Here is a 25,779-nt window from a genome sequence, read left to right on the forward strand (position 1 = left end):
TCCTTGAGAAGTCCTTGAGAAGCATTAAGCAGAGGAATCTCATGTTATGACTGACTGTTTAAAGGAATCACTATGGCTACTGTGTTGACAATAAGCTATGGGGGACAAGAGTGGGGGTAAAAGAACTTTTCATTTAGAAAGTCAGGAATACAAAACAAACATGTCACAATTTTTAAAAGCATAACTGTTTATTAAATTAAAAGAAAATTGCCATGTTATTTGTCACAATTTCGAGTGTTGATCAAAAAAGAAATAATATAAAAGTATATAAAAATATCGCTGATACTATTCTTACCACAGCTCTTTTTTTCTTTAGTTCACTTTTTTCTCATTCTCTTCACACAGTACTTTTCCTTTTCTTTTTTCCTTCACTAACTTCTACACTCATGAAATGTCCTTCTATGTCTCAATCTCCACATATAAACCAGCATACTCCTTTTGAAAATTATGCGTGTACACACACACACACACACACACACACACACACACACACATTCACTTTGTGGTAGAGTTCTCAAAATAGCAAAGGACTCAAAACTAAAAAAAAAATAAAAAATAAAAAAAATAAAGTCTCAGGACTTCTCAATAAAGATAGTTACTATATCCTATATCTTCTAGGTTAAGTGCCCATATAATGGATTATTTCAAAAGAAATACTTTTTCTGCTTAATGACCTAACCTGGCATATTTTTACAGTTATCTTTTTATATTTGTAAGAAATATGTATTTTTATTTTTATTTTTTTTCTCTGAAATGCAGAAATATGTATTTTTAAAAAGAACAAGCGTGAATCCAAAAAATCATATAACATATTTTGCTTACATGTAAACAGTTTAAATTAATATAAAAACAGAATTGTTTTCTTAAACATATTTTTAGGAGGACTTTGGCAAATTCCTACCTCTACTTCTGTGAGGTTGAAACTCTTTTTCCAATTTATTTTGATAATAAATAGCTGGGTATAAAGATTTGTGGTAGGATTCCCTCTCCTTGCACTGCAAATGTTTCAACATACCGCTGATGAACATAATTATCTTGTCTTTGGAAATTTTCAAGTGTGCTCTTTTTTATTTCTCGTAGTCAGAAGCCATGCATGTGAAGTGGATCCATATGGAATGCCCGGGGGATGCTCACACATCTGTCTGCTCAGCAGCAGTTACAAAACACGGACCTGTCGCTGCAGGACGGGCTTCAACTTGGGAAGTGATGGCAGGTCGTGCAAAAGTATGTTGTTAAAATCAAACATTTTGCCAACAGCCACTGCTTCAGAATAGTTTTTTTTTATTAATTAGCAACATCAACATCAGCAATATCATAAGACTTCAACAGGTGAAATTTGCCTGCAAAATGTACCAGCCATTTTTCTCAGTATTCAGGGTTTTTTGTTTGTTTTGTTTTGTGATAATGTGAATGAGAAACTGAATCAAGCTATAGAATCATTAAATTTATGGATACCTGGGAAACATATTTTAGGGTATATTTTTAGGAAGATCCTTTCCCTAATTCCTTAAAGAAGGTTTTTGATCTAATGAGCCTGAATATTTGGTTGACCATATTTTCTGTTACATGAATTAAGAAGGTGCTCGTAGTAATAGGTATGTTGTTTAGTCCAACAGAAATACACATAAAATAATAAATAATGTTTCATCTTATCCAGCATCACTGGGGAGTGAAATTCATTTCATTATTTAATTTTCCAGGTAACTGGAGCTAAACTAATTAAATATCAATCTCTTTAACAATTTTATTGAAAAGCTTTCTAACAAACATATCTTTGTTTTATTTTTGAAATATGCTGAATAATTTGTTTCTTATTTAAATAATAAATAATTTATACATGACTTTATAAACTTAGATTGTTGCCCCCAAATTAGTTAAATTTAGGTCTTTACTTGGGTCTTCATAATCAGATATAGTAGAATGATCCTTTGGAAATGATGTCCATGTGGAGACTGTTGTCCTTTAAATGTCTCTCGATACCATAATTTTTAAAGTTATGATGTCTGCTTTTTACAGTGTCCATTGTGTCTCCATTTTCTTATAGCAATGGCTTTTTATTTCTGTTAGTGTTCCCTCTCTGGTCACTGTCTTGCCATCTCTTCGACTTTCTTGTCATGTGCTTACTGAGGACTTGACATCAGATCACTATTTTGTTAAATTTTTAAGTCTAAATGGTAGCACAAATATTTTTAAATCAACAACCCAGGAGGCTCCACTTTGATAAAATATATATATTAGTATTTTGTTTTTATTTCTAACTTTGTATTAAATGCTGGGTCTCATGATCAAGAGATCCTCTGGATAAATGAGAGAAGCCTCAAGATGAGTGAAGGGGTGTGTGTGTGTGTGTGTGTGTGAAAGAGACCAGACTTTAAACTGGTATGGCTACCATTTGAAAAGTGATGGCATGTCATAAAAAATGCAATCTACACATATATACTTACATATTTGCATTTATGCATACATATATACATACGTTTGGAGGAAAATAGGATCCAAGTTGCCTAAGTTTCAATCACCCTTAATGTAGTGTATTGATCATGGTGCATTTACATTAGCAGAGACAATTCTAGTTATTTTAAGCAAGAAAAGATCAAATGCAAATAAATAGGTGCTTACGAAATCAGTGAAAATCCTGAAGCAGTAACTTCTTGATTCAGTCCTCAGAACATCCCTCAAAACCACCATTGAACTACCCTGGCTTAAAACTGAAGATCTGCCACATTCAGAAGCCAGGGCATCAGGAAGCCACAAATGCCAATGGTAACTTCAAAAACGCACCATTTTAACTGATAACAAGGAATTTCCACAGCTTGCACCATGACTATTAGCTCTAGAAATATGTCACAACTGATAGTTCCCTACTGGTAAACAGAACAAAACAACACCCTCTTTCACAAAGGAAGAACACTAATGTGGAAAAATTCAATTTCTCCTCCAGATAAATACCACCAATAGAAGTAACAAAGGCATCTTCATTTCCATATTATAAACATGAGTTAATAGATCTTATTTTAAGTACTTAACACCAGGCCCATTGCTCTATGAGTATCTCTGAACTGTAGTTTTTAGTTTCAGTTGTCTATCATACAAGAAAACACACTAGAAGAAACTTTAAAGTAGGTGTTGAATAACTAAAATAAATGACTTCAGTAAACAATGGGAAAATTGTTTTTTTCTTATTTAAAACACAGGCACCTGGGTGATTTAGTAGGTCATGCATCCGACTCTTGGTTTTGGCTTAGGTCATGATCTCAGGATTGTGAGATTAAGTCCTGGATGGGGTTCTGCGCTCAGTGGGGAGTCTGCTTGAGATTCCCGACCTGCACCCACCCTCCACTATTTGCACTAAATAAATAAATAAATAAATAAATTCTTTAAAAATATGAAAAACATAGGACACACATACATGCATTAAACCAATGAAATACTAGGTTTATCAATTACCAATGAAAATGTCAATTAAAAAGAAATGTTAGCTGGACGCCTGGGTGGCTCAGTCCATTAAGCATCTGCTTTCTGCTCAAGTCATGGTCCCAGGATCCTGTGACTGCAGCCCGCATCATCTGGCTCCTTGCTCAGTGGGAGGCCTGCTTCTCCCTCTGCCTGCTGCTCCCCTGCTTGTGTGATCTCTGACAAATAAATAAATAAAATCTTTAAAAGAAAAAAATCATTAACAGATTAAGTATGGTGAAACTAGTGTTCTTATCCATTGTTAATAGAATTGGAAATTGATGTCACTGTTGGAAAGACATTTGATAAAATATTAAAAAAAAACATAAAACTAACAATATCCTTAAAGAAATTATCCTTCTTTTGACTGAACAAATGCATTGTAAATGTATTTGTACTAACAAAAACCCAGAAACAATCTAAATATCCGACAATAGGTAAGCAGCTGACTATATCATTGCCTCTTAATGCCTCTTAATAATTTCAATGTTGTCATTGAAAATAATGTTTTGGGGGGCACCTGGGTGACTCAGTTGGTTAAGCGTCTGTCTTCAGCTCAGGTGTAATCTCAGGGTCCTGGGATTGAGCCCCACACTGAGCTCTCTCATCAGGGGGGAGTCTGCTTCTCCCTCTCCCCTTACTCCTACTCTCTCTATGTCAAATAAAATAAATAAAATCCTATGGAAAAAAAAAAGGAAATAATGTTTTGAAGACTTTAATGACAATTAGATATGATTTTTAAAAATGAGGTACTAAAGTGTATATAGGATTCCTATTTTTATTTTTATTTTTTTAAGATTTTTTTTTAAAAGGTTTTTATTTATTCATTTGAGAAACAGAGAGAGAGAACATGAGCAGAGGGGAGAGGAAGAAGCAGACTCCCCACTGAACAGGGAGACAACAGGGACTAGATCTCAGGACCCTGAGATCATGACCTGAGCTGAAGGCAGATGCTTAACAATGTGAGCCACCCAGGCACCCCTAAGATTCTTATTTTTATTTTTTATACTATTTTTAATTTTTTTAAGATTTCTGTTTTTAAAAAATAAAAATATTTATGCATGTAAAGTTGGTAGAAATGTTAATTTTCAAATAAATCACTACTTTTAAATGATATGTAATATTATTTAAAAACATACTCTTGAAAGTATGTGGACACTGAAAGGCTATGAGGGCAATGAGGAAGAAGGATGTTAATATTCTTTTTTTTTTTTAAAGTTCCTTGATTTTAATTTAATGATGGCTTATTCTAAATATGGAAAATTCACAACTTTAAATATTTTTTTTAAAATTTATTTTTATTTGTTTATTTACAGCATAACAGTGTTCATTGTTTTGGCATCACACCCAGTGCTCCATACAGTACATGCCCTCCCTATTACCCACCACCTGGTTCCTCAACCTCCCACCCCTCCCCACCCCCCCGCCACCCCTTCATAACCCTCTGGTTGTTTTTCAGAGTCCATAGTCTCTCATGGTTCATCTCCCCTTCCAGTTTCCCTCAACTCCCTCTCCTCTCCATCTCCCCATGTCCTCCATGTTATTTGTTATGCTCCACAAATAAGTGAGACCATATGATACTTGACTCTCTCTGCTTGACTTATTTCGCTCAGCATAATTTTTTCCAGTCCCGTCCATGTTGCTACAAAAGTTGGGTATTCGTCCTTTCTGATGGAGGCATAATACTCCATTGTGTATATGGACCACATCTTCCTTATCCATTCATCCGTTGAAGGGCATCTTGGTTCTTTCCACAGTTTGGCGACCGTAGCCATTGCTGCAATAAACATTGGGGTACAGATGGCCCTTCTTTTCACTACATCTGTATCTTTGGGGTAAATACCCAGCAGTGCAATTGCAGGGTCATAGGGAAGCTCTATTTTTAATTTCTTCAGGAATCTCCACACTGTTCTCCAAAGTGGCTGCACTAAGTTGCATTCCCACCAATAGTGTAAGAGGGTTCCCCTTTCTCCACATCCTCTCCAACACACGTTGTTTCCTGTCTTGCTAATTTTGGCCATTCTAACTGGTGTCAGGTGGTATCTCAATGTGGTTTTAATTTGAATCTCCCTGATGGCTAGTGATGATGAACATTTTTCATGTGTCTGATAGCCATTTGTATGTCTTCATTGGAGAAGTGTCTGTTCATATCTTCTGCCCATTTTTTGATATGATTATCTGTTTTGTGTGTGTTGAGTTTGAGAAGTTCTTTGTAGATCCTGGATATCAACCTTTTGTCTGTACTGTCATTTGCAAATATCTTCTCCCATTCCGTGGGTTGCCTTTTTGTTTTGTTGACTGTTTCCTTTGCTGTGCAGAAACTTTTGATCTTGATGAAGTCCCAAAAGTTCATTTTTGTTTTTGTTTCCTTGGCCTTTGGAGACATATCTTGAAAGAAGTTGCTGTGGCTGATATCGGAGAGGTTACTGCCTATGTTCTCCTCTAGGATTCTGATGGATTGCTGTCTCACGTTGCGGTCTTTTATCCATTTCGAGTTTATCTTTGTGTACGGTGTAAGAGAATGGTCGAGTTTCATTCTTCTACATATCACTGTCCAGTTTTCCCAGCACCATTTATTGAAGAGACTGTCTTTTTTCCATTGAATATTTTTTCCTGTTTTGTCGAAGATTATTTGACCATAGAGTTGAGGGTCCATATCTGGGCTCTCCACTCTGTTCCACTGGTCTATGTGTCTGTTTTTATGCCAGTACCATGCTGTCTTGGTGATCACAGCTTTGTAGTAAAGCTTGAAATCGGGTAACGTGATGCCGCCAGTTTTGTTTTTGTTTTTCAACATTTCCTTAGCAATTCGGGGTCTCTTCTGACTCCATACAAATTTTAGGATTATTTGCTCCAGCTCTTTGAAAAATATCGGTGGAATTTTGATCGGAATGGCATTAAAAGTATAGATTGCTCTAGGCAGTATAGACATTTTAACAATGTTTATTCTTCCAATCCAAGAGCATGGAACAGTCTTCCATCTTTTTGTGTCTTCTTCAATTTCTTTCATGAGTGTTCTGTAGTTCCCCAAGTACAGGTCCTTTACTTCTTTGGTTAGGTTTATGCCCAGGTATCTTATGGTTCTTGGTGCTATAGTAAATGGAATCAATTCTCTAATTTCTCTTTCTGTATTTTCATTGTTAGTGTATAAGAAAGCCACTGATTTCTGTACATTGACTTTGTATCCTGCCACGTTACTGAATTGCTGTATGAGTTCTAGTAGTTTGGGGGTGGAGTCTTTGGGGTTTTCCATATAAAGAATCATGTCATCTGCGAAGAGAGAGAGTTTGACTTCTTCCTTGCCAATTTGGATACCTTTTATTTCTCTTTGTTGTCTGATTGCCGTTGCTAGAACTTCTAATACTATGTTGAACAAGAGTGGTGAGAGTGGGCATCCTTGTCGTGTTCCTGATCTCAACGGGAAGGCTGCAAGCTTTTTCCCATTGAGGATGATATTTGCTGTGGGTCTTTCATAGATAGATTTTATGAAGTTCAGGAATGTTCCCTCTATCCCTATACTTTGAAGCGTTTTCATCAGGAACGGATGCTGGATTTTGTCAAATGCTTTTTCTGCATCAATTGAGAGGACCATGTGGTTCTTCTCTCTTCTCTTATTGATGTGTTCTATCACACTGATTGATTTGCGAATGTTGAACCAACCTTGCAACCCAGGGATGAATCCCACCTGGTCATGGTGGATAATCTTTTGAATGTGCTGCTGGATCCTGTTTGCTAGGATCTTGTTGAGAATCTTAGCATCCATATTCATCAGTGATATTGGTCTGAAATTCTCCTTTTTGGTAGGGTCTTTGCCTGGTTTGGGGATCAGGGTAATGCTGGCTTCATAAAAAGAGTCTGGAAGTTTTCCTTCTGGTTCAATTTTTTGGAACAGCTTCAGGAGAATTGGTGTTATTTCTTCTTTGAAAGTTTGGTAGAATTCCCCAGGGAATCCGTCAGGTCCTGGGCTCTTGTTTTTTGGGAGGTTTTTGATTACTGCTTCAATCTCATTACTAGATATCGGTCTATTCAGGTTGTCAATTTCTTCCTGGTTCAATTTTGGGAGTTTGTAGCTTTCCAGGAATGCATCCATTTCATCTAGGTTGCTTAGCTTATTGGCATATAACTGTTGGTAATAATTTCTGACGATTGTTTCTATTTCCTTGGTGTTAGTTGTGATCTCTCCCTTTTCATTCATAATTTTATTAATTTGGGCTTTCTCTCTTTTCTTTTGGATTAGTGTGGCCAATGGTTTATCGATCTTATTGATTCTTTCAAAAAAACAGCTTCTAGTTTCATTGATACGTTCTACTGTATCTCTCATTTCTACCTCATTGATCTCTGCTCTAATCTTGATTATTTCCCTTCTTGCGTGTGGAGTTGGTTTGATTTGTTGTTGATTCTCCAGTTCTTTAAGGTGTAGAGACAGCTGGTGTATTCTGGATTTTTCAATGTTTTTGAGGGAGGCTTGGATGGCTATGTATTTCCCCCTTAGAACCGCCTTTGCTGTATCCCATAGGTTTTGGACCGAAGTGTCTTCATTCTCATTGGTTTCCATGAATTGTTTAAGTTCATCTTTGATCTCCTGGTTGATCCAAGCATTCTTAAGCAAGGTGGTCTTTAGCTTCCAGGTGTTTGAGTTCCTTCTGAACTTTTCCTTGTGATTGAGCTCCAGTTTCAAAGCATTGTGATCGGAGAATATGCAGGGAATAATGTCAGTCTTTTGGTATCGGTGAGTCCTGCTTTGTGACCCAGTATGTGGTCTATTCTGGAGAAGGTTCCATGTGCACTTGAGAAGAATGAGTATTCTGTTGTTTTAGGGTGGAATGTTCTATATATGTCTATGAGGTCCATCTGGTCCAATGTTTCATTCAATGCTCTTATTTCTTTATTAATTTTCTGCTTCGATGATTTGTCTATTTCTGAGAGAGGCGTATTAAGATCTCCTACTGTTATTGTATTCATATCAATATGACTCTTTATCTTGATTAATAGTTTTCTTATGTAATTGGGTGCTCCCATATTGGGGGCATAGATATTCACAATTGTTAGATCGTCTTGGTGGATAGTCCCTTTAAGAATTATGTAGTGTCCTTCTGTATCTCTGACTACAGTCTTTAGTTTAAAATCTAATTTATCTGATATGAGAATCGCTACCCCGGCCTTCTTTTGAGGCCCATTGGCATGAAAGATGCTTCTCCATCCCTTCACATTCAGTCTGGGTGTATCCTTAGGTTCAAAATGGGTCTCTTGTAGACAACATATGGATGGGTCCTGTCGTTTTATCCAATCTGCAACCCTGTGTCGTTTTATGGGCATATTTAGGCCATTCACATTGAGAGTGATTATTGAGAGATAGGGTTTTATTGACATTGTGTTGCCTTTGAAGTCTTTCTGTCTATAGATTGTTTCTATATTTCTGTTCAATGATATTCTTAGGATTTTTTCTCTTTTATAGGACCCCCCTTAATATTTCCTACAGTGTCGGCTTGGTGGTTGCATAGTCTTTTAAGCCTTGCCGGTCTTGGAAACTCTTTATCTCTCCATCCATTTTAAATGTCAGTCTTGCTGGATAGAGTATTCTTGGTTGCATGTTCTTCTCATTTAGTACTCTGAATATATTTTGCCAGCCCTTCCTGGCTTTCCAGGTCTCTGTGGAAAGGTCTGACGTTATTCTAATGGGCTTTCCTCTGTATGTAAGAAGCTTCTTTGTCCTAGCTGCTTTTAAGAGGGTCTCTCTTGAAACATAATTCCCCATTCTAACTATAAGGTGCCGTGAGGACTTTCGAGAATCTAAATTCTTGGGAGGAAATCTCTCTGCCTCTAGTACATGAACGTTGTTTCCATTCGTGAGATTGGGAAAATTTTCATAGACAACTTCTTCCACTATATCTTCTAGACTTCTTTCTTTTTCTTCCCCTTCAGGGATTCCAATAATTCTGACATTGGAATGTTTCATGGCATCGTTTATTTCCCTGATTCTGTTTTCGTGGCTTCTGAGCTGTTTGTTCCAGGCTTCCTCCTGATCCTTTCTCTCTATCTGTTTGTCCTCCAGATCACTAATTCTATCTTCTGTCTCAGTTACCCTAACTTTTAGAGAATTTAGATTGGATTGGAACTCATTGAGAGCTTTCTTTTTTTTTTTTTTAAATATTTTTATTTATTTATTTGACAGCGAGAGAGAGAGAGAGAGAGAGAGATATCACAAGTAGGCAGAGAGGCAGGCAGAGAGAGAGAGGGAAGCAGGCTCCCTGCCGAGCAGAAAGCCCGATGTGGGACTCGATCCCAGGACCCCCGAGATCATGACCTGAGCCGAAGGCAGCAGCTTAACCTACTGAGCCACCCAGGTGCCCCACATTTTGAACATCATCCCTGGTGGCTTTCAGTTCTGCCCTAATCAATTCTGTTTGGTCATCCATGGCTTTCTCCAACCTAGCTATTGCCTGGATAATTGTTAGTCTGAATTCCTTTTCTGACATATTGTCTATGTCGATAGCCATTAGCTCTGTTGCAGAAGGCCCATCCTCTGTATTTTTCTTCTGTTGGGTATTCTTCCTCCTAGTCATTTTGGTAAGAGATGACTAAACAGATGCAGCTGGACTTATCGATTGTGGTGCAGTCAATGTGCACCCTGGAACGCTTCTGTGCAATCAGGATTCTCCACCCAAATGAGAGAAAAAAGAAAAGAAAAAGAAATAGAGAAGAAGAAAGAAAAAAAAAGGGGAAAGAAAAAAGGAAAAAAAAAAAGAGAGAGAGATAGGAAAAAAAGGGAAGATAAAAGAGAAGGCTCAGCCCAAATGGGCCACAAGGTAAGATTTGTGGAGTATACAAACAAAAACAGACAGACAAAAAGAGTGATAAAAGTATATGACAAGAGAAAAAAATATGTATATATAAGCAAAAAAAAGGGAAGAACCTCATCAGAAAGAGCCCCAAGTATAAGATTTATATATTATCAGGACAAACACAAATTCACAGAAACACTGACAGAAGGAAAAATTGGGAGAATGGTTATAGATTCTCAGTGTGGGTGAGGAAGGTTGTTTTGATTCTTTCTGAAGGTATCTTGATGTTTTTGTTAAGGGACTCAACTTTCCTAAGTTACTGGGGGATTAGAAACTGGTTTGCCTATAGGGGTAGCATTGATTGGGGAAAGGGGATTACCTTGAAGTTTAACTCTATATGTATAGTAGAAAATAAGAATTTAAAAAGAATAAACTAGACTAAACTAAGTTAAAATTAAAAAAGAATTAAAAAAATAGAAAAACAAAAGAAAAACACGGGTGTATGTATCAAAAAGTTCAGGTTAGAAGGTTATTAAAGAATTTGATGTACTGGACATCTCAGTGTGATGGTAAATAGGTTAAAAAATTATCTGTATGTATAAAAAAAAAGAACCAGGATATTGGTAAAGAGTTAAAAATAAAAGTTGTATTTATGAAGTAGTGGTGGTTGTTCTCTTGTAGTCTTTTTTTTTTTTTTCTTCTTCTTCCTTCCTGGTTGGTTTTCTGGGGGAGGGGCCTGCCACGTGGGTTTTCAGACAATGATGTTCCCTGAGTTAGGTCCTCCCGCTCCCCTCAAGGGGGTGAGCTCTTTTTTTTTCAGGAAACTGTTTTTTTCAGCCTTTTGTTCTCTGGGGGTTTTTATGTTCTTTCATCTGCTTTCTCTCGCCTTGACAGCTTTTGATGGTTTTTGGAGGTTTAGAGGAGAGCAAACAGCACCCCAACCTCCCTCTCAGAGAGAAGCCTCAGACTGTTTTGCAAAAGCTGCTGGCAGAGTCGGTTCTGAGTCACTGTCCCTGGGGATGCAGGAGCTCCTTGTTGTACCTAAAACCAGGGCAGCGGTGGCTGTCTAGGCAGCTCCAGACCGCCAGAGAGGTTCCGAGCAGAGATCGCACGCTGAGATTTTCCCGCTGTCCCGGGCTGGGGATGTCTGGGTTTTCCGGATGCCAGAGCTCCAGGCTAGCGCCTATGAGCACCTATCCCAAGGGAGGGTGTGGGACGTGCGTGTTTCAGGATTGCCGTCTGGCCAGGCTCCCAGCCCCTCACGGGAGACAGACCCCACTCGTTCTCGGGTGCGCTGGCGTTCAGGCGCACTGGCGGCTCAGGGACAGAGACCTGATTTCTCTGCCGCACTCTCTCTGGCTCCGTGCCAGGGGAGGCTGTCCTGGGTCCGGGGACTTAGGTCCCTCACCCTAACCGCCCGTTTTCCCACTATTACCCCCGCGATCCTTTGCTGTTTGTTTTTTCAGTGCTTTCAACCAGACTCCAAGTTAATGCTGGTCCCCAGACGCAGGGCACTCTTGTGTTGGGGTGTTACTTTCCAATCGGTCACCTCTGGTGGCTCCCTCCCCCTTTTGTTTATCTTCCGATATCAGTCCGATGCTCCCAGTCTGCTTTACCTGCCACTGGCGTCTTCTGCTCCTGTAGAGATCCAGACGTGTGTAATTCTGATCTCAGGCTGATTTCATGGGTGGTCGGAGTTCTTTGGTAGGTAATCAGCTCACTTTAGGGTACAGGTTGAAATGGTGCCTCCTCCTACTTCCCCGCCATCTTGACTCCCCTTCGGATGTTAATATTCTTTACCAGTAATTCCATTTCTAGAAATGTATACTTAGAGATCATCTAAGAAAATGTGTAAAATGCTAGGTTGAAGAAAAACATGCTTATCTCAGTATTATTATAATAATGAAAAGATAAAACCAATTGGGAAAGTTTGACAAATTATCATATGCGACTATACTAAAAAAATTAATGTAAGGCTTAAAATAATAGGTCAACATAGAGCATAATTTTGATGCTAAGATTTGATAATAAAAGCAGAATATAAAATTGAGCGTCCTCTTCTATATAATTAATTGTGCATTAGAAAAATAACCAAATTAATTAAGTTTGAAAAAGTCACATGAAGGAATACAATATAACAGTGCAAATATGTGAACAATGACTACAACAACCATGGGTAATATTAGAGGTACAATAAGAATAAAATTAATTCACAGAAGAATTCACACATGCAATTCAAACATGCAAAATCAAACAATGTATTGTTGGGAAATTCATGTAATATATGTACTAAAACTTGACAAAATACATGATAAAATAATCAGGATATTGGATGTCTTTGTGATGAAAGGGGAATAAGAAAATAAGGAGTGGAGAATTGATTTAGGGCACATGCACACCTTTCAGTATTCTGGAATTTTTTTTTTTTTAAAGATTTTATTTATCATGACCTGAGCCGAAGGCAGCGGCTTAACCCACTGAGCCACCCAGTCGCTCCTTTTTTTTTTTTTTTTTAGAGATTTTATTTATTTGACACAGAGAGAGAGATCACAAGTAGGCAGAGAGGCAGGCAGAGAGAGAAGGGGAAGCAGGCTCCCCACCAAGCAGAGAGCTCGGATATGGGGCTCGATCCCAGGACCATGAGATCATGACCTGAGCCGAAGGCAGAGGCTTTAACCCACTGAGCCACCCAGGTGCCCCATCTGGAAATATTTTTAAGATCTCTGCCAGATGTATGAAATTTGCCTTTTAAAAATATACTAAAATATATCAGCTTATATACATTTAATATTCAGTAACAAATTTTAAAAGAAAGTGAGAGAAAGAAAATATTTAAACGGACATTATTGTTTGTATTGAGGGTATTGAGTTTATAAGTAATTGCTCATATTTTGTTTTTTTTCTCTAAATTTTTTATAGCTTAGTTATCTTGCTTTGCTAAGAATCTCACTTATGGTACTGTTATCCAATTATAATTGAGTCATTTGTATCCTCAGTTTTACTAAAACTCAGTATGTTTTCCCTTTTATATAAAGTATTTTCTTCATGGGGAGCCTGGGTGGTTCAGTGGGTTAAAGCCGCTGGTGTCATGATCTCAGGGTCCTGGGATCGAGCCCCCCGCATTGGGCTCTCTGCTCAGCAGGGAACCTGCTTCCCCCACCTCTCTGCCTGCCTCTCTGCCTACTTGTGATCTCTCTCTCTCTGTCAAATAAATAAAAAAAAAATCTTTTAAAAAAAGTATTTTCTTCAAATTGTATAAACTAAACTAAATCAATTGCTCTAGAAATTAAAGAGCACGGTGTGTATTTCCACATGAAAGTCTGAAGGAGTCAACTCACTATGTAGAAAAAACTACAATTGATTTTAGCATGTTAACCTGGGAAATAATTTTTTGTTTGGAGTTTTTGTTTTTGTTTTGTTTTGTTTTCTTTCATTGTTGATAAGGACTGTGTTGTACATCAGAGTTACTGGCAGACAATATCAACCTCTTACATTCTAATTAAGATGTAAATAAAAAAAAGTAAAGCTAAAACTGGCATTTTATTTCATTTCTTAAAAAAATAAATAAATCACTTGTTTAGACATTTGTAATATATTCTCCTGCATGTCTGTGATTCTGTGTGATTTTATTTGTTTGCCTTTGACAGCCTTAGATGCAAACTCTGAGGCAGGGTGCTTTAAATATTCTGAAGTTTTGAGCATTGTCAGACATAATGAATGCTACAGTTAGTATCTACGGAATGTGTTAGATAGATTGTAATGAATTGTAAAATTAAATGTGCCGGATGTTTTAATAAATGTCCATTTTACTATTACCCGTTATCCAATGATCTGTCATGTTTTTGCTATACAGACAGTTATAGACAAAAGAATAATTAACTAAATATAACCCATTCACGGAACTAATTTCTGTTTTAATTAAAGTAATGCAATTAGCTGGACTTCTTGCATCAAGATACATTTGACATATTTTAGAGTTTAATTTTTGGTATTGAATTTAAAAAATGCTAATTGTGCCAGTTAATTAAACAGTGGCATTCTGCAGTGTAAAGAAGATTAGACAGCCTCAGTTGTTTGTGTTTGTAATCTTTCTTCTGCAGGACCGAAGAATGAGTTGTTCCTCTTTTATGGGAAAGGACGCCCAGGAATTGTTAGAGGAATGGACTTGAATACCAAGATAGCTGATGAATACATGATCCCCATAGAGAATCTGGTAAACCCTCGTGCTTTAGATTTCCACGCAGAAACCAATTATATCTACTTTGCTGACACCACCAGTTTCCTAATTGGCCGGCAGAAGATAGATGGCACAGAGAGAGAAACCATCCTGAAAGATGGTAAGTGACAGTATGTAGTATTAACACCAAACTGCCCTGGGATACAGCGCTGTGAAAGGATAAATCCAACATATGTCAAACTCACTTCAACTGGAACCTAAGAACTTACTGTTGATTTAAAAATAGTTGTTGATTTAATTTTCTCAGTAACATTATTTCTACCTGTTTTTCACATACTAGCATATTAAAACCTCCATGATAAAATTGAACTTGGAATTGTCCACCACATTTTAAACATTACGGGAATTAAATTAAGCTACTTATTCACCTTCATGGAAAATGTAGATTTACAATTATATGTTTATAGTGCTATATGGCAGAACATAAGATTTAACAGGACATTAGAGACTTGTGTAATATTTGATTCTTACTAGGCTATTGGTCATGTCATTCAGAGTGTATTAAAAATATCAATGTCCCCATTGTCATTGCATTTCTTGCATATTGTTTCCTACTTTGTAAGTCATTTAAACTGACTTCTCTGGAGTTGCCCTTGAAATACCTGTATTCACAGAAAACTTGTTTTACTTATAAATATTTATATGTAAGACATATTTGCAAATTGCCTGTATATGCCTATACTTTTTTAAAACAGTGTATTTTATAAATTTCATGGCTTAGGAACAACCAATTAAGTAGCACAATAATATAGCTTTGGTATAAATAGAAAATATTTTTAATAATCAAACAAACCAAATATTTGACTACTAGTCAGTCACCTTTAGACATGTTCAATAATGATTCTGGACCTGTTTAGTCACATACACAATCTGTTCACTTATCAAATATTTTAAAAATCCTTGATTTAGGGAACATTAATTATATGTTTATTAGCTGAAAAACACTGTGGTAGCTATCTTAGGAGATAAAAGGAATGTTAGAAAGTGGCTACTGCCTTTAGGGAGTTCATAATCTACCTTTGGAGAGAATAAAAATGAACAAAAAATGTAAATTCTTTGCAAGATTTAATTTAATTAAATTCAAATCAGACCTAAAGAAATATATGGTTATTGGAGGATGTCCATGTAATGGATCACCACAGGGAGGAAGAGATGTTTTTATGTGAGTGTTCCTGAAGAACTTTGTGTACAGGAGATAGTATTTGGGCTAGATCTTAAAGGAAGAATGTTAAAAGGTAGGGGAGGATATTTCAGCCACCAGGATTTCCATAGAATAAAAGAAAAAAAATCAAGTAGTACACAAAGGATGAAGGGGACATTAAGTAGATCGTTACAGGATATTTTGGTCATAGGGAATAGGGTCAGAGGAGCAGGGGAAAGTGAGAGGTCATGAAATGAAAGACCCAGAATGTGAGATGAGCGGGCTTGGATGAAATCCTGACCAGCTAAGAGGCAGGAAATGCTTCTGAGCCAAAGAATAACATGACTGAAAAGATATTTTAGGAGAATCAATCTGGTGGTGGAGGGCAGAATGGAGCAGAGAAGAAGGAGAGAGAATAAAAGCAGATACAGACTGAAACAAATTGCAGCATGAGTGGTAATGAGTGGTGGTCTCTCCTGACTTGGTGGGAATGGGGTGGGATGAGGAGATTATTCATTCAATTCAGATTCACTTTATTTTATTTTTATTTTTTTTTAAAGATTTTATTTATTTATTTGACAGAGAGAGATCACAAGTAGGCAGAGAGGCAGGCAAAGAAAGTGAGAGGGAAGCAGGCTCCCTGCCGAGCAGAGAGCCCGATGCGGGACTCGATCCCAGGACCCTGAGATCATGACCTGAGCCGAAGGCAGCGGCTTAAACCACTGAGCCACCCAGGCGCCCCCAGATGCACTTTAAATCAAACCTTGAATGATAAAATGTACACTTCCCACATGTGACAGATGAAGTGTTAAAATGAAAAATATCCCTGATTTTGTTGTTGTTGTTTATAGTTTACTGTTTAAGACAATTTAAAGCCACCATGACTTTTTAGAGAGCTAATTAGAGTTAAGATTTTCAAGAGTTAAGATTTAAGTTACGAGTGAAGCTTAAATTGGAAGTGACGGGCCGTCTGCCTACTTTTCTCTGTCATGTGATTTCAGGTGATAGAAGCTGGACAATTTTAGGACAATAGACTTGCACATTCTCTGTAAGCAGATACATTTGGATTGCTCTGATTTTGACCTAGAAATTTTCACGAAGGACTGAAATGTAACATGGAAGGTTCTTGGTTTCATTTCAAAAAGTGTCAGTTCCTGTGCTGTGACTGGATGTTCCAGCTAATAATCCTAACTTTGATAGCAATATCTTATCAGTGACATTGGTTAGTGTTTGCATTTGGACACAGCAACAGGGATCAGTTCTAATAGCTACTTGACTGCCAGGCACATCTGTACAGTGTTGCTTTGGCAGAATGAAGGTTATGAGAATTCAGATTTCACAGCTGAAACATACTTAACATTTTGATATTCCTATGCAAGGACAGCTTAATGTCTTTTTGTTAATCTTTTTTTCTTACCAGAAGAAAGGTGGAGAATAACAATAGACATTATGATATAAGATTAACATGTCAAAACAAAAGTTGTATTTGGAAAATGACAACTTATCATTCTTGAAATCAGAAAAAAAAAATGAAATTCTATGTATGTTCACTAATTCAGCTAGGATATCCACCCTCTAACCTGAAGACTGAGAGGCAATGCCTGGCTTGACAAATTATTTTGTAAGCTTGGTAGAAATTTTGAGTCTTAGATAAATTTGCACAGTTTTAAGTACAAGGCTATAAAGATTTTTCTGTTTGTAAATAAAACATTAATATCTTGGATATCTTTTATGTAAACTTAGATCCTTTCTATAAAGAAAGAAAAACACCAACAGCATTTCTAAAAAGGCCCACCTCTATTCATTCTTTGACTTTTTTTTTCTCTCAGAAGTTTATGGAAAACTTCCTAAAGGTGGTACATCCTATAGTTTGTAGAATCTTGTAGGCTAAAACAGTAGTGAAATAAAAGATAAAGGAAAATTGTCGGGGCGCCTGGGTGGCTCAGTGGGTTGAGGCCTCTGCCTTAGGCTCAGGTCATGATCCCAGGGTCCTGGGATCAAGCCCCATATCGGGCTCTCTGCTCAGCAGGGAGCCTGCTTACCCCCTCTCTCTCTGCCTGCCTCTCTGCCTGCTTGTCATCTCTGTCTATCAAATAAATAAATAAAATCTTAAAAAAAAAAAAAAAAGAAAATTGTCCCATTGAGATACTTATATCTATCTCAATAAGTACTGAAAATGTCTATGAAATGAAGACATATTAGCAATTTAATTAAAATAGACTTCTGTAAAGACAAAGCACTTCCAATCTGCAAGTTTTTTACTCTCTGGAATTCTTGCCATAATTTTTGTAAAATTTTTACTGTTTCTTTTAATTAATTATTTGATTTATTTATTTATCCAGTTAGTAAATAAAATCTGCAAATGCCTTCACTAGTCTAGGTGCTATTGTAGGTGATGGGAATGCTGCAGTAAACAGAATAAAGCTTTATATTTAGTTTGTATCTAAATAGTGAGAGGCAGATAATAAACACACACATATATGAACAAGATAATGATAACTGCTGTAGTGGAAATAAAGTAGGATACTGTGGTAAAAAGTAAAAGTTGTTATCAACAGGAGGCAAATTAGACTAAGTGGTGAGGGAATTTAAAGTACCCATTCTTCCCAGTTGTAATTGTTACACTATCTAAGAGAACAAGATAGATGCTCTTTATAAGATCAAATTCACTTTTATCTTCTTGGGTGTCTTGTCCGAGATTCATTTTTCATTGCAGTATGAATTATAATTTTCAGCAGAAAGGGAAAAAATGTAAATATGATAACTTACTATTCAATTTATTATTGTATGCATTCCGTTAATGCAGTACTTGTTTCTAAACTATATAAATTAATTCTACTGGGATACGTATATCTAAATAGAAGACATGTTAAAACAATCTTTCATATTGTTCCATACCTTTAAAATATTAAAAAAACACTCAAAGCATTTTCCCTGAGTTTGAAAGTTATTAATGCCTGCAGCTATAGCAGAAAATCTGCACTTTCAATAGCTCCCATAATTAAACTGGAGATTTGAGGCCACCAAGTTTTTGATAATTTCTTACAAAAGCCACAGGAAATAACAGAAAACCTGTGCTCTTAAACACTTTTTATACCGACCTTATGTATATTTTTTTATGGTGGGTTCTATTTGGTTGAGATCTGGAATGGGTGCATGTTTCCACACCTCAGACTCCTCCTCTACCTGAGGGTATTTACAAGAGCCATAAAATTGGAGAACAATAAATAACTTTGGACAGGATACAACATAGGATCTATTTTTTTTTAAGATTTTGGTTTATTTATTTGACACAGAGAGAGAGGGAGGGAGAGAGAGCATAAGCAGAGGGACTAGCAGGCAGAAGGAGCGGGAGAAGCAGGATCCCCACTGAGCAGACAACCTAATCTCAGGACCCTGGGATTATGACCTGAGCTGAAGGCTGCCACCTAATAGACTGAGCCACTCAGGCATCCCAGTATCTGTTTTCTGATATTATGAACAGAAGTGTAGCCAAGAGGAAGGGGTAGGAGTCTTTCTTTGCAAAACATATTCTCCAAATGACATGTTTAAAGATAATCTGTTATCATACTGTGAAAGGGTAGTGCCTTATTGCTTGTCCAGCATGTGAAGGATCAAACCCAATTCTTCAGCTCAGTTCCGTCCCCAGCATCTCCATACTCCCTCCATGGATTTTAGAATCCAACAGTTCCTTCAGTTGGTTGGTTTGAAATGTATGATAGTATTCCCGGGACATGAATTAGTATTCATTATTTTAATATTTTGAACTCTCGCTATCTCCACCACTACCACCACCCACCCACACCCTCCGATCCCCCCAGATATGACTACCAACTTAGAATCCACTTCAGAACTCTAGTTCCAGGCCTCTACTCTAACTGATCCTAGGGTGGCTACTTAAAACAGACCACAGGATTTGATCCATTCCCAAAGGACACTAATCTTAGTGTAATATTATCATTTTCTCGAGATCATGGTTTGTTCCTGGATATCAATGAGCTCCCCATTGTATAATTCTCTAGGAATGTCTAGCGAATCATAAAGATCCAGTTTGTTGTGCGTGTTACTTTATTTTTAGTTTTATTCCAGTGTAGTTAACATACACTGTTGTATTAGTCTCAGGCATACAATGTAGCAATTTAGCAGTTCCATATATTACTCAGTGTTCATTAAGATAAGTGTACTCTTAATCCCCTTCCCCTATTTCATGCATACTCCCACCTGCCTCTTCTCTGGAAACCCTCTGTTTGGTCTGTATAGTTAAGAGTCTATTTTTTGTTGTTTTGTTTTTTTCTCTCTCTTTTTTTCTTGTTCATTTGTTTTGTTTCTTAAATTCCTCATATGAGTGAAATCATATGGTATTTGTCTCTCTGACTGGGTTATTTCACTTAACATTATACCCTCTAGGTCCATCCATGTCATTACAGATAGCAAGATTTCATTCTTTTTCATATATGAGCAATATTCCATTGTGTATGTGTATGTGTGTGTGTGTGCATGTGTGTGTGTATCTACTGCATGTTTTTTATGCATTCATCCATCAGTGGACACTTAGACTGGTTTCATAATTCGGCTATTGTAAATAATGCTGCAATAAACTTAAGGGTGCATATATCCCTTCAAATTATTATTATTATTTTTATTCTTTGGGTAAATACCCAGTAGTATGATTACTGGGTCATATGGTAGTCCTACTTCTAATTTTTTGAGAAACCTCCATACTCTCTTCCACAGTAGCTGCATCAGTTTGCATCCCCATCAACAAGACCTAAGGGTTCCTTATTCACCATATCCTTGTTAATACTTGTTTCTTGAGCTTTTGATTTTAGCCATTCTGACAGGTGTGAGGTGATATCTCATTGTAGTTTTGATTTATATTTCCCTGATGATGAGTAATATTGAGCATCTTTTCATGTGTCTATTGGCCATCTGTATGTCTTCTTTGGAGAAATGCCTGTTCATGTCTTCTGTGCATTTTTAATGGGATTATTTGTTTTGGGTGTTGAGTTTAAGTTCTGTATATATTTTGGATACTAACTCCTTACCAAATGTCATTTGCAAATATCTACTTCTATTCAATAGGTTGCCTTTCAGTTTTGTTTGTTTTTTTCCTTCACTGTGAAGAAGTATTTTATTTTGATGTAGTCCCAATAGTTTGTATTTGCTTTTGTTTCCTTTGCCTCAGGAGACCTATCTAGAAAGATGTTACAGATGATGTCAGAGAAATTACTGTCTGTGCTCTATTCCAGGATTTTTTAAAATTTAGGTCTCACATTTTAGGTATTTCATCCATTTTGAGTTTATTTTTGTATATGGTGTAAGAAAGTGGTCTGGTCTGTTGCATTTAGCTGCCCACCTTTCCCAGCACCATTTGAAAATGAGACTTTTTCCCTGCATATTCTTGCTTCTTCTGTCAACAATTAACTGACTATATAATTAATATATACTGATATCAAAGTTTGTTATACATATTAATTTAAAATATGTGTTTTTGTTCCCCATAAATAATTTTAAATTATTAATTTCTAAAGAGATAGCTAGAATTGAAGGTGACAAAACTTCCAATTCTGATAAAAATGTAAAAGTTGGGAAGCACTGTTGCTTCAACCCTAATAATAAAAAGTTTGAGTAATTATATTATTTCTAGGCCTTCTAGTGTATTGATCTTTGTGTCTATTTTTATGCCAGTGCCATACTGTTCTGATTACTACAGTTTTGTAATATAACTTGAAGATTGGAATTGTGATACCTCCTGTTTTGTTTTTCTTTTTCAAGGATGCTTCGGCTACTTAGAGTCTTTTGTGGTTCCATACAAATTTTAGGATTGTTTGTTCTAACATGATGTTAGTATTTTGATAGGGATTGCATTAAATCTTAGATTGCTTTGGGTAGTATAGGCATTTTAACAATATTTGTTATTTCAGTCCATGAGCATGGACTATCTTTCCACTCATTTGTGTCATCTTGAATTTCTTTCGTCAGTGTTTATAGTTTTCAGAGTATAGATCTTTTGCCTCTTTAGTTAAATTTATTCCTAGGTATTTTACCATTTTTGGTGCAATTGTAAAAGGGATTGTTTTCTTGATTTCTGTTTCTGCTGCTTCTTTATTAGTGCACAGAAATGCAGCGGGTTTCTGTATGTTCATTTTGTATTCTGCCACCTTACTGAATTCATTTATCTATTTTGGTTGAGTTTTGGTGGTCTGCAGGATTTTCTACATAGAGTATCATGTCATCTGCAAATAATGAAAGTTTTACTTCTTCCTTGCTTATTTGGATGTCTTTCCTTCTTTCTTTCTTCCTTCCTTCCTGTCTTTCTTTCTTCCTTTCTTTCTTTCTTTTCAAAAAGATTTTGTCTATTTATTTGAGCTAAAGTGAGAGTGAGAGCATAAGCCAGGGGTGGGGGACAGAGGGAGAAGGAGAGGCAGGCTCCTTGCTGAGCAGGGAGCCTGATGTAGGACTCGATCCCAGGACCCTGCTTAATCAACTGAACCACCACATGCCTATGAAGGCCTTTTTATTTCTTTTTGTTGTGTGATTGTTGTGGCTAGAACTTCCAGTACTATATTGAACAAAGTAGTGAGAGTGAACATCCTTGTCTTGTTCCTGACCTTAGGGGAAAAGCTTTCCCTTCGTTCTGGGATGTCAATGAATGTCAGCATTATTAATTCTCTGTAATTTCTAGTCATAAAGAGCCAGTTTTACAGTGATAAAACAAACATGTTACAATATCAATAATGAATTATGTTAGAAGGTTCCCATGAACTTTAAATAGTGAGTATGCCTTGCAAAACATCTTAAAATTAAGAACAAACTTTTATTCTCTGCTGTTAGATTACAGGTGCATATCAATCTCATTTTTCTGACATTAACTCTTAAAGGAAAATCTCTGAGACTTTGAGACATGTAGACTTTTACCAACCATTAAAGAAATAATGAATACATTTATTAGTCATGAGATATTTCCTAATTAAAACTTTAAAAAGAGATTTGTGAGCATTGGCAATTCTTGAGACTCTAATGGATATTGCCCTACGGAGTAGCAAGGTTATAGTGTGTTTGCACATACTGACTCTCACTATCAATATGATGTTTTTTGCAGAATTTGCTGGATATTTGACTCAAATATGGGCTCCCTTTCATTGTTAATTTGCAAATATATATTTCTCATATTTTTTATGTTTCTCAGGAAATATATGAGATATTTGGGAAAAAAAAAAAAACCTCTCAGCCAGCATATAGGTCTTTTTGTTTGAAAAGTTAACATGAATAGAAGAAGCTTGAAATCTGGATTCTAAAATACAGTGCCATAAAAAAATGGAATTGGTAATGTTGTTAATGAATTTGGGGAAACATAGAGAAGATATCTTTCCCCTTATTTGTTTCCACACAACACAGACATATATACCAGACATACAACATACTACAAATACGTGGATATACACATTAGCTGAGAATAGCTCTAGAAGCTTCTGCAAAAAGTCTATTATCTTGTAAATGCTAAATTGCTGATAAGGTCAAAAGAGAGGATTTAAATATTTGGTAATCTCTAAAGTACCATTAGAGTATTATTAAAGATATAACCATTATATTAATGGATATTCTGATCAGTATACATTTTTGGATATTTTTAAATAAATTGCCAGTTCTCAATATAATTTAAAATGAAAGAAATGCATTCTACCCAGGTGCTTAATTATTCTTAGTATTATGTGATTTTTATTTGTGACTTAAGAAATCACTCGGGAGGGAGGAGTCAAGATGTTGGAGAAGTACCAGGCTGAGACTATATCAGGTAGCAGGAGATCAGCTAGATAGCTTATCTAAACATTGCAAACACCTACAAATCCAACAGGAGATCGATGAGAAGAAGAACAGCAATTCTAGAAAGAGAAAATCCACCACTTTCCGAAAGGTCGGACTGGTGGAGAAGTGAATCTAAAACGATGGGAAGATAGACCGTGGAGGGAGGGACCGTCTCCTGGCAAGCGGCGGAGCAATGGAGCACAAAATCAGGACTTTTAAAAGTCTGTTCCACTGAGGAACATTGCTCCAGAGGCTAAACGGGGTGAAGCCCACGTGGGGTCAGCATGGCCCCAGGTCCCGCAGGGTCAGAGAAGGATCGGGGGTATTGGAGTGTCACAGAACTTGCAGGTATTAGAACGGGGAAGCCGTCTACAGAGACAGAGCTAAGGAGTGAGCTCTTAGCTTGGGGTTACCTGAACCGGTTGCAGGCTGGGTGAGCTTGGAGCGTGGCCAGAGGCTGGGGATACAGGAGTGATTGGGTGCTGTTCTCTGGGGGCGCACTGAGGAATGCTCAGGCTCTCTGCTCTTGGCTCCTCTGGGCCAGAGACTAGGAGGCTGCCATTTTCATTCCTGTCCTCCAGAAATCTATGGAAAGCATTCAGGGAACAAAAGCTCCCAAAAGTGAACCCAAGTGGATTACTTAGCCCGGCCCCTGGTAGGGGCGGTGCAATTCCGCCTCAGGCAAAGACACTTGAGAGTCACTACAACAGGCCCCTCCCCCGGAAGATCAACAAAAAATCCAGCCAGGACCAAGTTCACGTACCAAGGAGAGCAGGTTCAATACCAAGGACAGCAGTGGAATTCTAGAGGAGGAGAAAGCAAAGCATGGAACTCATGGCTTTCTCCCCATGATTCTTTAGTCCTACAGTTAATTTAATTTTTTTTTCAATTTTTTTTTCTTCTTCTGCTAAATTTTTTTTAACTTTCACGCTTTTATTTTTTAAGGTTTTTAAACTAGTTTATCTAATATATACATATATTCTTTATTTTTTTATTTTTTTCTTTACTTGTTTTCTTTTTTTAATTTTTTCTTTTTTTTCTGAACCTCTTTCTATCCCCTTTCTTTCCCCCACTATTTGGGGTCTCTTCTGATTGGGTTAAAGTGCATTTTCTGGGGTCTTTCTCACCCTTTTAGTATTTTACTTGCTCCTTCATATACTCTTATCTGGACAAAATGACAAGGCAGAAATATTCACCTCAAAAAAAAGAACAAGAGGCAGTACTGAAGGCTAGGGACGTAATCAATACAGACATTGGTAATATATCAGCTCTAGAGTTCAGAATGACAATTCTCAAGGTTCTAGCCGGGCTCAAAAAAGGTATGGAAGATATTAGAGAAACCCTCTCTGGAGAGATAAAAGCTCTTTCTGGAGAAATAAAAGAACTAAAATCTAACCAAGCTGAAATAAAAAAGATATTAATGAGGTTCAATCAAAAATGGGGGCTCTCAGGGCGCCTGGGTTGCTCAGTGGGTTAAAGCCTCTGCCTTCGGCACAGGTCATGATCCCAAGGTCCTGGGATCGAGCCCCATATCAAGCTCTCTCTCTCTGCCTGTCTCTCTGCCTACTTGTGATCTCTGTCTGTTAAATAAATAAATAAAATCTTTAAAAAAATAAAAATAAATAAAAATGGAGGCTCTCACTGCTAGGATAAATGAGGCAGAAGAAAGAATTAGTGATTTGGAAGACCAAATGACAGAGAATAAAGAAGCCGAGCAAAAGAGGGACAAACAGCTACTGGACCATGAGGGGAGAATTTGAGAGATAAGTGACACCATAAGACGAAACAACATGAGAATAATTGGGATTCCAGAAGAAGAAGAAAGAGAGAGGGAAGCAGAAGGTCTACTGGAGAGAATTATTGGAGAGAATTTCCCTAATATGGCAAAGGGAACAAGCATCAAAATTTAGGAGGTGCAGAGAACCCCCCTCAAAATCAACAAGAATAGGTCCACACCCTGTCACCTAATAATAAAATTTACAAGTCTTAGTGACAAAGAGAAAATCCTGAAAGCAGCCCTGGAAAAGAAGTCTGTAACATACAATGGTAAAAATATTAGATTGGCAGCGGACTTATCCACAGAGACCTGGCAGACTAGAAAGAACGGGCATGATATATTCAGAGCACTAAACGAGAAAAACATGCAGACAAGAATACTATATCCAGCTAGGCTATCATTGAATCAATGTGATACAACACATTAATAAAAGAAAGAACAAGAGGGGCGCCTGGGTGGCTCAGTGGGTTAAAACCTCTGCTTTCAGCTCAGGTCATGATCTCAGGGTCCTGGGATCAAGCCCTGCATCTGGCTCTCTGCTCAACGGGGAGCCTGCTTCCCTTCCTCTCTCTCTGCCTGCCTC

General features: G+C 37.1%; 1 protein-coding gene across 1 annotated transcript in view; it reads left to right on the forward strand.

Annotated features, from left to right (window-relative positions):
• The window catches only part of LRP1B (LDL receptor related protein 1B), a 2,013,404-nt gene that overhangs the window by 1,141,584 nt on the left and 846,041 nt on the right, over positions 1-25,779 (forward strand). The window contains exons 10-11 of the mRNA XM_046019480.1: positions 1,081-1,224; positions 14,336-14,572. Coding sequence (XP_045875436.1) covers positions 1,081-1,224; positions 14,336-14,572 — 381 coding nt within the window. The remainder of the gene's footprint in view (positions 1-1,080; positions 1,225-14,335; positions 14,573-25,779) is intronic.

The sequence above is a fragment of the Meles meles genome, chromosome 9 (assembly GCF_922984935.1).
Source record: "Meles meles chromosome 9, mMelMel3.1 paternal haplotype, whole genome shotgun sequence".
NCBI classification, from domain to species: domain Eukaryota; kingdom Metazoa; phylum Chordata; class Mammalia; order Carnivora; family Mustelidae; genus Meles; species Meles meles.